The sequence below is a fragment of the Canis aureus genome, chromosome 11 (genome assembly GCF_053574225.1).
Source record: "Canis aureus isolate CA01 chromosome 11, VMU_Caureus_v.1.0, whole genome shotgun sequence".
Classification (NCBI taxonomy): domain Eukaryota; kingdom Metazoa; phylum Chordata; class Mammalia; order Carnivora; family Canidae; genus Canis; species Canis aureus.
This window is the reverse complement of record NC_135621.1, coordinates 26263925-26276384: the sequence shown is the minus strand read 5'-3', so window position 1 is coordinate 26276384 and position 12460 is coordinate 26263925. Positions and strand designations below refer to the sequence as shown.

The window sequence follows — 12460 nt, the reverse complement described above, 5'->3', positions numbered from 1 at the left end:
AGAGGCATCTAGTCTTGCCTTGAGAGGTTACAGAGGGCTTATGGAAGAGATAAACTTTGAGTTGAATCTCAATTGCTGAATAGGAGTTAAAGATTTAGTCAGATGAGGGTGATGTGAGAGAGAGAAATGCACGTTAAGGGAACTGCACACTGACGGTGATGGAGTGTCCTGGGAGGGTGGTGAGTACCCATTGCTGGAAGATTTCAGAGGCTGGATCTTCTCTTGCTCAGGTGGCAGGTTAGCCTGGATAACCTCTGCAGACTCTCCAACCTGGAGTCTTTGCCAGCAGGAATGCTGTTACAGGATGCCTGTAGGTCACCTCAACTTGAGTAGTCTGTTTTTTTTTTTTTTTTTTAAAGATTTTATTTATTCATGAGAGACAGAGAGAGAGAGAGAGAGAGAGAGAGAGAGAGAGAGGGAGGCAGACAGAGACACAGGGAGAAGGAGAAGCAGGCTCCCTTCAGGGATCTTGATGTGGGATCCCATCCCAGGTCTCCAGGATCATGCCCTGGGCCTAAGGCAGGCACTCAACCGCTGAGCCACCCAGGGATCCCCTGTGTAGTCTGTTCTAAGTACAGCTGAGGGCTGCTTGCCTGAAGTTTTTTTAGATGAGAGTGTGAACATACCTTCAGGTTTGTCTGTGTTTGTTTCTTTCCATTGGCTGTATTACCAGGGACACTTAGTTTGTGCTTGGTCCCCAAGACTGACAGATTGACATCTGACATTAGCCAGCAGAAGGATAGGTTAAAGATAACCTATGAGAATTGTGAGTGCTGGTAAGCATTTAAAACATAGAGTGCTACATGAGGGGTGCCTGGGGCTCTTGCAGTGAGCAAGCTGTGTGGGAAATGCAGCCCTGCTGATGTGGATATCCTGCAGCCCTCCTTCAACTTCCTGTATTGGAGCCTTCATCAGACTACACCGAGCAGTCAGAAAAGAGGTGCTGGGGCCCCAGCTGAGACAACGAAGAGAAAAGGGTGTTGGGTAGTGTCTGTAGTCACTGCTGCCCTTAGTTTTTTCCTCTTATAAAAATATATAAGGGGAGGATATAGCTGGGCCAGATGGTCATAAGGTCCCTCTGGTTCTGATAACCTGTGGTTTGAGAATGAAGTTGGAACCCTTAAAGCCTCAAACTGATCTGTTTGTTTATTCACTATGTGTGCATGAAGTTCCCCTCAGGTGCTAATCATGAGGCTGGCACTGAGCTGGGGCTCCTGCATAACCTCTGTGGCCCTTGCTTCACCAAACCATCTACAGCTGCTGCAGTACTCCTTAGCAGTACCGCCCTGATTGAACTTCTGGAGAAGACTCTGGCACTCACCTGGACCAAGGTAGACTCTCCCAGGACTGAACTCCTTTGCTCCGCCTGGCTGCTCACTGCCTCTTTCTCTGCTCAGCAGCACTATGCCAGTCTGCAGGTTAGTCACTAACTCCTGTGGCTTTGGGGCATGGGGTAGCATACAAGGGAGTGACAAAGTTCCTGAGTTCTGGTTCTAGCTCTGTGACTTATTAGCTGAGTAACCTTCATAAGGTATTTGATCTCTGAACTTCAGTTTCCTTGCCTATGGAATGGGGAAGAAAACATCCAGGGTTGTTGTCAGGTTGGTTTACATTAATTTACCATATATGGATAACCTACATGCCAGTCTGTGTTCTAAGCACAGAGAAATAAGAAATACACCATGTACCCCACACTTGGGAAACTTGTAGTCTCTAAGCAAAGCCTTGAAAGGTAAGTAAGACTGTACCAGGCAAAGATAGTGGGGAAAAGATGTTCCAAGTAAAGAGGAATATTTGAGCAATGACATGAAACTACAAAAATTTAGGACATAGTGTACATACTTGGAGACTGGTGAGGTGCTGTGTGATTAGAATGTACAGAGTGGATGGTCAGATTGGACAGGAAGACAGAAGCCAGCCTATGATCTTGTGCTGGGTGGTAAGCTGTTTAATGCCACATATGTAAGCTGTCGTTTTGATTGTTGGGGAAGGGAACAGTGGACATAGCCACAGAGCACCTCCTTTCTTCTCAGTCCCTCCCCACCCCCTTGTGTAGGACCTTGTCATCATAGAGCCCTGCAGGAGGTCGTCTGTGGGCTGCTCCACATTCAGGTGTCTCCTTCCTCAGCCTGACTGCACCTTGTGGATAGAAACCATCTTCTAGCCTTTGAGGTATCTTTGCCCTGTGCCCAACTCTGCCATTCTAGGGCCAGGCACATGCTTCTTTGTGTAGAAGTGAAGTCATTTTTAAAGTTTGGCCTCTAAAAAAAACCAACCAACCAACAAAAAAGTTTGGCCTCTAAGATGGCATCAGGCTGTGGCAAATCTAAACTATAGTAAGTCTTCTGGTCGTTGACCATGCATCAGTTTGGGATAGGAACCTTTTCTGCTTTTCTGTATGAGGCTGTTGGGCCCACCTGTACCGCTGTAGTTACCTGTCTGGATGGAAGCCTGCACTGTGTCCCTGGCTCTGCCCTGGTCCTCAGCTTACACCCAGCCAATTACCTACTAACCACCTCCACTCTAAGTCCTCCCCACTCCCTTAGCTCAGGCCTGATAGTTCATCCTCACCACTAATGTGGCCTATTCAGTCTCCTGGCTCCTCCCCTTTCCCTAGCTCCACATCTCTTGTCCCTGTAACCAGTCTCTGCATTCTCCACATGGCCGCTGAGACCCTGCTTACCTGGCCCTTCTGCAGCCTTACTTTCTGCCATTCTATCCTCCTTCTCTGTCCTCTGACCAACTGTTAGCTCTTATCCAGATCAGCACTACTCTTTCACAGCTCCATACTGTTGATGGTTTGGTTTTGATCAATTGATTTTTAAGATTTTTTAAAGATTTTATTTAATTTTTTTATTTTTTTTAAAGATTTATTTATTTATTTATTTATTTATTTATTTATTTATTTATTTATGATAGACACACTGAGAGAGAGAGAGAGAGAGAGAGAGAGGCAGAGACACAGGCAGAGAGAGAAGCAGGCTCCATGCCGGGAGCCCGACAAAGATTTTATTTATTTACTCATGAGAGAGACAGAGAGAGAGGAGCAGAGACACAGGCAGAGGGAGAAGCAGGCTCCACACAGGGAGCCCAATGTGGGACTCAGTCCCAGTTCTCCAGGATCACACCCTGGACTGAAGGCAGCACTAAACTGCTGAGCCACCTGGGCTGCCCTGATTTTTAATTTAATTGTCCTCTTAAAAGTTGTTTTATTTATGAGATTGAGAAAGAGAGAGGGGAGGGAAGGGGAGGGGGAAGAGGAGGGGGATAAGTAGCCTGGCTGAGTGTGGAGCCTGACTTGGGGCTCAATCTCAGGACCCTGAGATCATGACCTGAAACCAATAGTCAGACGCTTAACCATTTGAGCCTCCCAGGCACCTCTAATGGCCTTTTTTTTTTTTTTTTTTTTTTTTAAGATTTTATTTATTTATTCATGAGACACAGAGAGAAAGGCAGAGACATAGGCAGAGGGAGAAGCATGCTCCCTGCGGGGAGGGAGCCCAATGTGGGACTTGATCCTGGGACTCTGGGACCACACCCTGAGCTGAAGGCAGACACTCAACCACTGAGCCACTCATGCATCCCTATTTTTTTTTAAAGATTTATTTATTTATTCATTCAGAGAGAGCGAGAGAGAGGCAGAGACACAGGCAGAGGGAGAAGTAGGCTCCATGCAGGAAGCCCGACGTGGGACTCGATCCCGGGTCTCCAGGATCACACCCTGGGCTGCAGACGGCGCTAAACTGCTGCGCCACCGGGGCTGCCCGATGCATCCCTATTTTTAAGACAGTTTTAGGTGTGCTGAAAAGTTGAGCAGATAGCACAGAGAGTTAGTTCCCAAATAACTCCCACACAGTTTCCTCTATTAACATCTTATATTAGTATGTTATCTCAATACCTTTGTACAAGTTGGTTCTTCCGCCTAGAACCTGCTGATTTCACTAGCCAACAAGCATTATTGAGGAACTGCTTTGTGTCAGACTGTGATAGATCCAGTAGAGAAGTAATTCCTGCCTTGAAGCAGCATGTGTTCTCTGGGTAAGGAGAGCAGAGCAGACTTGGCTTTGAACGTATCCCCTCAGTTTGGACATTGCTTTGGCTTTAAAGAGCACATTCACTAATGCTGATCCTCAGCTCTTCTTCACAGTAGTTCTGGAGGGAGTGAAAGCAGGTGGCCTTGTTCCCATTTCATACAGAAAGGCTGGGAGACGGGCAGTGATTTCCCCTTGACCACATGGCTAGCTAGTGGCAGAGCCAGGGTTTTGATTCTGTCTGACTCTAGATCTAAATTAGTTGGATGCTGGGCTGAGGTGGAGACTCAACCACAGATGAGGCCAGTGAGGCTCCCTAGTGAGACAGTGGGGGATATTTGGGAAAAGAAAGGTTTTCTATGTACAGGTTAATTTGCCTCCTCACACTCCTGAATCTAGGACTGGTGGGCTCACAAGACTGTGTTGTCCTCTCTGTCCCTCTGAATGTAGTGGGTATGTATGGGTACCTGGGAGATACTGGGACAGCTTATTTTCTGCTCAAGCTGCCAGACTGTGGGAGCTATCCCCTTACCCCCGTCCTACCAGGTTCACCAGACACTGTCCGTGGATCTGGACCAAGTATTGAAGGTCCTCAGCTTCCCAAAGAAAAAGGCTGCGCTGCTCTCAGGTATGGCCTCAGGGGCCGCTAGCAGGAAAAGAAGAGCTTTTCCCTTTGGCTGTGAGATGGGGCTATCCCCCACCAGACCAGCCTATGGTCACCCCATTGTTATCTCCACTTTCTTCCCCCTGTGATAAAGCTAGGTGGGACGTGGGGAAGGGGGCAGAGACTGGGTGTAAGGGATTTCTTGCTTTCAGCTGCCATCTTATGCTTCCTGCGGACAGCCCTGCAACAAAGCTTTTCCTCTGCCTTTGTGACCCTGGTGCCCTCAGAGGCCCAGCCACCACTGGCCCCTGAGAACACTGTCTTAGCTCCACTGGGAACATCACAAGTATTGTCCCTGGTCATTGGACTGCAGAACCTCTTGGTGCAGGTAAGGTGCTTGCTGAGTGGGACCCTGTTGGTGGAGCCTGCTTTATCCAGAACAATAGGAAGAGATGGCTACCTGTCAAGAACCTGGTATTTCCTCCAGGATTGGAGGGTGGATTAATTGGGACCTTTAAAGTTACAGTGATAGAAATGAAACTCAAAATGGCTCATAACTGAGAAGGTCAGGGGTTAGCACTGGCTTCAGGCCCAGCTAGATCCCAGAGGCTCAGACAATGTTATCAGAACTCTGTCTCCAGTCTTGGTTCTGCATTCATCTCAGCTCTGTTCTCATGGGATGGTAGGATAACCAACAAAAGCACCTGGCTTATATCTTTCCAGGAGCAAGAGACTTTCTCTTGCCCAACAGTACCTAGAACTGAGTCTCATTAGCCTGGCTCGGGTAATGTGCTGTTCGCTGTGGCTGGGCCATGGGATGCTTTGGTTGACCTGGCTTGGACAGCGCCCTCTCCCAGAGGATGGGACATATGGTGAGCTTTCCATAACTCAGTGTAGACTGAACATGAAAGAAGGATGGTTCTCCAAAAGAAAACTGTTCACAGAAAAAGGAAGGGTGAATTTCATGTAAGCCAAGACAGTAGATGTTTACCCCAAAGGGTTTTATGTTTCACAGCTTAGAGGACTTTTGGAGTTCATTGTTTATCCAGCCATCAAATACTGTGAAGAGTGGTGAGGGCATGGAAATATGTCAGGTGCCTGCCTTTGACGAGTGAACATTTGGGGAGGGGCTGCCAGAGAAATAAAAGGTGATAACACTGTGATCAGTTTTGGGGTAAAGGGACACACTGCACTGTGGGAGTTCAGAGTAACTAATGGGCTAGTGTAGGGTTAGTGCAGAGCTGTCAGAGGTTTCCTGGAGGAGGTGCTTGAGCTGGGCTAGAAAGACCAAGTGACTTGTCTTACCTCCCCAAGGGCAGAGGGGGCATCAGAAATGGGATTGATCTTGATGGCAACACTATTTTGTTCTCTGGTATGGACTTATTTGCTGTCCCTGGTCTCATAACCTGTCTCTCATCCTTGATTCTCCAGGACTTTCTTCTTTTTTTAAAGAGCTTATTGTGTATTATTTTCAAATATGAGCTGGTTGCTATGGGGTGACTGAAGCCCTAGATGTTATTCTGTTATACTTGGACTCTCTTTTCTTGCCCTTTGGAGCTTGTCCAAGGAGACAGATCTGGTATGATTTGATAGCAAGTCATTCATCGGCCAAGAGGAGGGAGGTGAGAGGAGCCAGCAAATGAATGAGAGGAGTTATAGAAACTTCCTGGGGGTGAGGTGAAGGCCTTGATTTGAGTATAATCTATTTGGTGTCAAGATAATTACTGTGCATATAGAATATGGCTGTTGATTGTGGGAGATTATGTTTAAGTATTGATCCCTACTGGGCCTGTGCACGGTATGGAAAAAGTTGGAGATGTAAAGGAGATAGAGGACGCTCCAGGAGTGGCTCTGTGCTGACTCTGTGGTTGCTGAGACTTGTCCTGCCAGCACATCTATGCACAAGGCTCTATACCTTTAGCTCTCTCTGTTGTACGTTTCCATTTTCATACCAGTCTTCACTGGTATGAAAGAAGTTCCTTCTTAAAGGAAGGAACTGTGTTTGACTAATCTTTGCGTTTTATTCCCCTTGTGGGTTCAAAACCAGATGAGAAATCAGGAATCAGATGAGAACCAAAACATTGGCTTTATTTCTGGTAAACACTGTAGTAGAATGTAGCTGGGACTTCAGGTCATATGGGCTTTTTAGGCCTGGAATTTTTCATATAGAGCAAAGGTAAAAGAATTTTATAGTGGAACATTCACACACCCACCACCTAGATTCCACTATTAACATTGTAGTATCTTTATATCTCTCCAAAAAGAGAGAGTGTGTGTGTGTGTGTGTGTGTGTATATATATATATATATATAATTTTTTCCCCCAAAGAGAGCTTTTATAAGTGTTAAAGGGGGCACCCCGGGTGGCTCAGTGGTTTAGCGCTGCCTTCCGCCCAGGGCCTGATCCTGGAGACCTGAGATCGAGTCCCACGTCAGGCTCCCTGCATGGAGCCTGCTTCTCCCTCTGCGTGTGTCTCTGCCTTTCTCTCTGTCTCTCTCTCTCTCTCTCTCTCTCATAAATAAATAAAAAAATCTTAAAAAAAAGAGTGTTAAAAGGTTTAAACCACTCTCTTTTCTCCCAGGCCAGATCAGAAGCCCATAGGCAAGGATATTATGTTTACTTTATGGACACTTTGCCACCTAGCCGTGATCCTAAGAGTTTAAGTTTAGGGACGCCTGGGTGGCTTAGCAGTTGAGTGCCTGCCTGTCTTTGGCTCTGGGTATGATCCCAGAGTCCCGGGAGCCTGCTTCTCCCTCTGCCTCTGTCTCTGCTTCTCTCTCTCTTTGTGTCTTTCACGAATAAATAAATAAAATCTTAAAAAAAAAAGTTTAAGTTTATGGGAGCATGACCTTTAATACCTTGATCCTGTTCTGATGGCACAGTAAATGTTAAGCTAGCATTTTACCTGTTAGATAAATCTCTCCTTGGGTGAAGAGGGGCCAGTTAAATGTGGGAGCAAGGAGAAATGCTTTTTCTCCAATGTTTTTAACAGGCTGAGGTTACTATTTTAACATTCAGAAGTAAGAGAAAAATGACTCTCTTATACTCAATATCCAGCATAAACCCTGGCACCAAATTAGCATTCAGTGTTTGTTGAATGAATGAATGAATGAATGAAGACACAGAAATGAATATAATATGGTTCTAGCTGAAGTACACAGATTATAGGAAGCACTAATGATTACAATTAATGCCAAAATGACCTATTATTTGAATCAAGAAAGTCTATAGGAGAGGTTGCATTTGAACCAATCCTTGAATGATTGAAGCACTTTCCTTAAACCAGTAGCCTAAACACTAAAGGGTCAGTGACTTCCTGTACCACCATTACTATTACCTCCCCTGCCCGAGCCTAGGGGTCACCAGGCCTGGGACACTCTTCTGTGCCCCTGGCAGTTTTTTTTAATCATGCTAAAATATTACATAACAAAATTAACCATTTAAAAAATCATTTTAAGGTATAGTTCTGTGGTAGTAAATATATTTATGTTGTTATACAAACACTACCACCTTCTATCTCCAAAACCTTTTCATCTTGTCATACTAAAACTCTGTCCATATCAAACCATAACTTCCTATTGCCCCCTCTCCCCATCACTTGATAACCACTGTTCTGCTTTCTCTGTTTGGCTCTTTTGACTATTCTAGGTAGCTCATTTAAGTAGAATAATATACTATTTATCTCTAGAAGTTTTTTGCTATCTTCACCAGTCCTTGGAAAGAGGAATCAACTTGAATAACTCATGAATTCCTCATGAAGAGGCTCCTGGGTCTTTGCCTGAGTTGCTCAGCCTCACAGTCACTGTCCCTGATGAACAGGACCAAGTAGCCCCTTCCTCCCTTCTCTCAATGACACACTCCTGAGAAATTCCCTGGACTTCTGCTTTCAGCCATAATGACCTTTCTATCACTGCCCTTAACCCAAGGAAGTATATGGAAGAGCCATTTTGTTTCTCTGTCCTTCCCCCAGAACTGGAGCTAAGCCTCCTTCAGACCCTTCCATAGGTTTGCTGTTTAAAAATAGTTCTGTATTTGTTCAGTCATTTATACATTCAGCAAACATTATTCCATAGTAATCCAAGAATAGAGGAGGTCTGTCTGTCCTCCCCTCTTTCTCTCCCCCACCCCCACTTCTGAGCTCCAGAATGGTTTATTCAACCCTGTAATGAGGATCGCATTTATCATATTTTATTATATGATCAGTGATTTGCATTTCTGTCTTCTTCCATAAAACTGTAAATTTTTTTTAGGCAAAAACTTCTGCTTGCAGGGGTCAGAGGAGGCCTCACAGAGAAGGTGACATTTGAATTCAGCCTAAAACAATGTCTAGGAAGAGGTAGAGGGAAGGGCATTCTGGGCGGGGAAGACAGAATGAGTAAAAGTACATGATATAGAAGTGTGCAGTGGGGAATGGGGGCAACGAGAAGTAGATGACAGTGAAGAGCTGGGCAGGGGCCATGCTAGTCAGTAACTTATATACCAGGCCAAGAAGTGCTGAGAGAAGCCACCAAGGGCTTCTATCAGACTGATCATTGGCAACCTCAGTAGGGAAGAGGGAGGAAAAAGCCTGAGGCAGGGGGGACTGTGGAGCAAGAGGTTGTTGCAGTGACCCAAGTAAATGAGTGAGGCCCATTTCACACCCACTGGGATGGATAGCTAATCAAATAATATCAAATTTTGGTGAGAATGTAGAGTAAGTGAAACTCTCATACATTGTTGGTGGGAATACAAAATGATGCAGCTACTTTGGCAAACAACCAGGAAGTACTTCAAAAAACTAAACACGGAGTTTCCATATGACCCAACAATTCTACTCCCAGGTATATGCCCAAGAAAATGGAAAGCATTTGTCTACACAAAAGCTTGTGTAGACAAACAGATGTTCATAGTAGTACTATTCATAATAGTTCCAAAGTACAAACAACCCTAATGTTCACCAGCTGATGAATGAATAAATTGTATGTACACACACTTGAATACTGTGTGGCCATAAAATGTAATGAAGCAGTCACATGCTACAACATGGATGAATCTTGAGCCTCCATTTCTCTATCTAAAATAAAAGGAGTCTTTCAGTGTTAAATGATTTGGGCCTATGAGAACTGCTTTAATTCCCCCAGGAATGGAGCATAGCAGGGAAGTGTTGGTTGCAGTGAGGATGGAGACGGTGTCCAGAGTTCATTATGCTGGGTCACAGAGGGGAAAGAAGGGAGGTTAGTAGCAGCAGTGGAAAGGTCTGAAGAAGGGCTGTGGTCACTGGCATGATTTACATTGGAGTAGGGCGAAGCCAGGGCAAACTTCCCTTCTGCTTAGTTCTTAGAGGAGCCACCAGGATTGTAAATCTCTGAATGTCTCCAGAATAGAAATATAGTAGGCTTGTTTTGGGTTTTTTGGAGATGGAGACCATGGCCAGGAGGTGGAGCTTGCCTTTTCTCGTGGGGCGGGACTGTGTAACTGGATTCCAGTCCAGTTGCTACATTCCTGTGGAAACCTGGGGAAGGGTAAGTGTGGGCCTGGGCAGGGAAGAGGCAGTTTTTCCTTGTGCTCAGACTTGGCTTTGTGATCGGGGTGGGAGTGGAATGTTGTTACTAATTTGGAAATCAGTGAGCTAATTAGTTTTACAAGACGTGAGGTTTTGATCTCAAGGATCATTCTTATAAGAGCAGAGGTTCATGTCAGGTTAAGGTTCTAGGAGAGTAGGAGGTGGGGAGGGGACATCTACTGAGTGCCTACTCTGTGTAAGCACTTGGCACATGTCATTTATTCACCACAACTCCTCTGTAAGGTAGAAATTACATCTTAGTTTTTTTTTAAAAGATTTTATTTATTCATGACAGAGAGAGAGAGAGAGAGAGAGAGAGGCAGAGACACAGGCAGAGGGAGAAGCAGACTCCATGCAGGGAGCCTGATGTGGGACTCGATCCTGGGTCTCCAGGATCACACCCTGGGCTGAAGGTGGTGCTAAACTGTTGGGCCACCGGGGATGCCCTTTTTCTTTCTTTTTTCTTTCTTTTTTTTTTTTTTTAAAGTAGGCTCCAGTGCAGAGTCCAATGCAGGGCTCGAACTCACAGCCCTGAGATCAAGACCTTGCATGCTAACCGACTGAGCCAACCAGGTGCCCCTGATCTCAGTTTTATAGACAAGGAAACAGAGTCCCAGAGATAGTAAGTAACATGTCAAAGGTCACACACTTTTAGGTCAGAATTCAAACCTAAGTCTCTTTGGCTACAAAATCCATGTTCTTTCAGTGTTCCAAGATGCGCATCTTGTGAACAGGTGCCATTGTTACCTGAGTGGTAGTACCTAGCTTTCCTAATGCCCAATGGCCTTGGCTCTTCATCCACCTTTCAGCTGGCCCTCGTTGGGTATATAAGGTAATATGGACACTGGGTCAGAGAGTGACACTCAGGCCACAGCTCTTCACCAGATGGGGAAGCCAAAGGCAGTGGCTGGGTATTATACCAAGTGGTCTTGGGTATTTGGGAAGAGGCTGGAAATTCCCACTGGTTAAGAGTTAATTTTAGATTGGAGAAGGAGAAAGGGCACAAAGCCTAGGGTTTTCTAGACCTGCCACCTATTAATATGTACAGGTGTCCTCAGATCAAGTATTTTTTTTTCCCTCTGGCTCTCATTTTCTCAGCTATAAAATGAGGTGAGTAGATTAGCTCAAACATTTGAATATGTGCCTTGGAGGCCTTAGGGGTTCTGTGGAGAAAACCCAGGGGTTGTTAAAGAGGGGAGTGTTCTTCTGTTGTGCATTTTATGAGGCTGCTCTCACCCTTTATTGTTTACTCTGTGTCAAGCACTGGCTGAATAGTCTATACCCATTCTCATCCAACCCTGTCAGCAACTCAGTAATTTTTTCTTATCCCCAGTCAACAAGGATAAGTGACCTTAGCCAGAGTCACCTAGAGTAAGTGATTAATAAGCAAGGATGCAAGCCCAAGTCTGTCCCATATTCTTTTTTCTTTCTTTCTTTTTAAAAGATTTTCTTTATTTGAGGGAGAGAATGAGAGCATGGGCAGGGCATGTGGCAGAGAGAGAGAGGGACAAACAGATTCCCTGCTACTGCTGAGCAGGAAGCCCAACTCAGGGGCTCAATCCCAGGACCCTGAGATCATGACCCAAGCCAAAGTCAGATGCCTAACCAACTGAGCCACCCACATGCTCCTGTCCCCTATTCTTAACCACCACATTGCTGCCTTCCAAAGAACAGTGTGAAGACAGCATAGCCTCTTTGGGGGTTAGTTTTTGCATTTTAAAAAATGCAAATGTTTTTGAGATGTAACTTACATGCAACAAAATTTACTGGTTTTAAGTGTACAATTAAATGAGCTTTTACAGTTTTGTAAACACTACCACAATCATGGTATTGAACATTTCCATCACTCCAGAAAGTTCCCTTGTGCTCCTTTTAGTCCATCTCTTCTCCCTATCCCTGTCCCTCATAAACACTGATCAGCTTTCTGTCACTATAGTTTTGCCGTTTCTAGAATTTATATAAATAAAATACAAAATGTGGTCTGTGTGTCTAGCTTCTGTCACTTAGCTTAATGCTTTTGAGGCTCATTCACATTGTCATGTGTGTCAGTACTTCATTTCTTTTCATTGGTGAGTAGTCATCCATTATATGGCTATACCACAACTGTTTATCCATTCACCTATTGATTTGGGACTTCTAAATTTTTGGCTATTATGCATAAAGTTCTTAAACTGAATTATAAGTCTTTGTGTGGACATATGGCTTCATTTCTCGTGGGTACATATCTAGGAGTGAAATTGCTGGGTCAAATGACATACTCACTTTCTAATGTGTGTAACAAGT

The 12460-nt window shown here is 44.9% G+C and overlaps 1 protein-coding gene across 13 annotated transcripts in view; it reads left to right on the top strand.

Moving 5' to 3' along the window:
* MEI1 (meiotic double-stranded break formation protein 1) overlaps positions 1-12460 on the top strand; it is a 73596-nt gene that overhangs the window by 56163 nt on the left and 4973 nt on the right. For 8 of the 13 annotated variants that reach the window (XM_077914329.1, XM_077914328.1, XM_077914324.1 and 5 more), the window contains 4 exons: positions 830-940; positions 1258-1418; positions 4578-4659; positions 4848-5023. In XM_077914329.1, coding sequence (XP_077770455.1) covers positions 830-940; positions 1258-1418; positions 4578-4659; positions 4848-5023 — 530 coding nt within the window. Of the gene's footprint in view, positions 1-829; positions 941-1257; positions 1419-2033; positions 2173-4577; positions 4660-4847; positions 5024-12460 lie in introns of those variants that run through there. The other 5 variants (XM_077914333.1, XM_077914330.1, XR_013389012.1 and 2 more) reach the window with 4 other exon arrangements.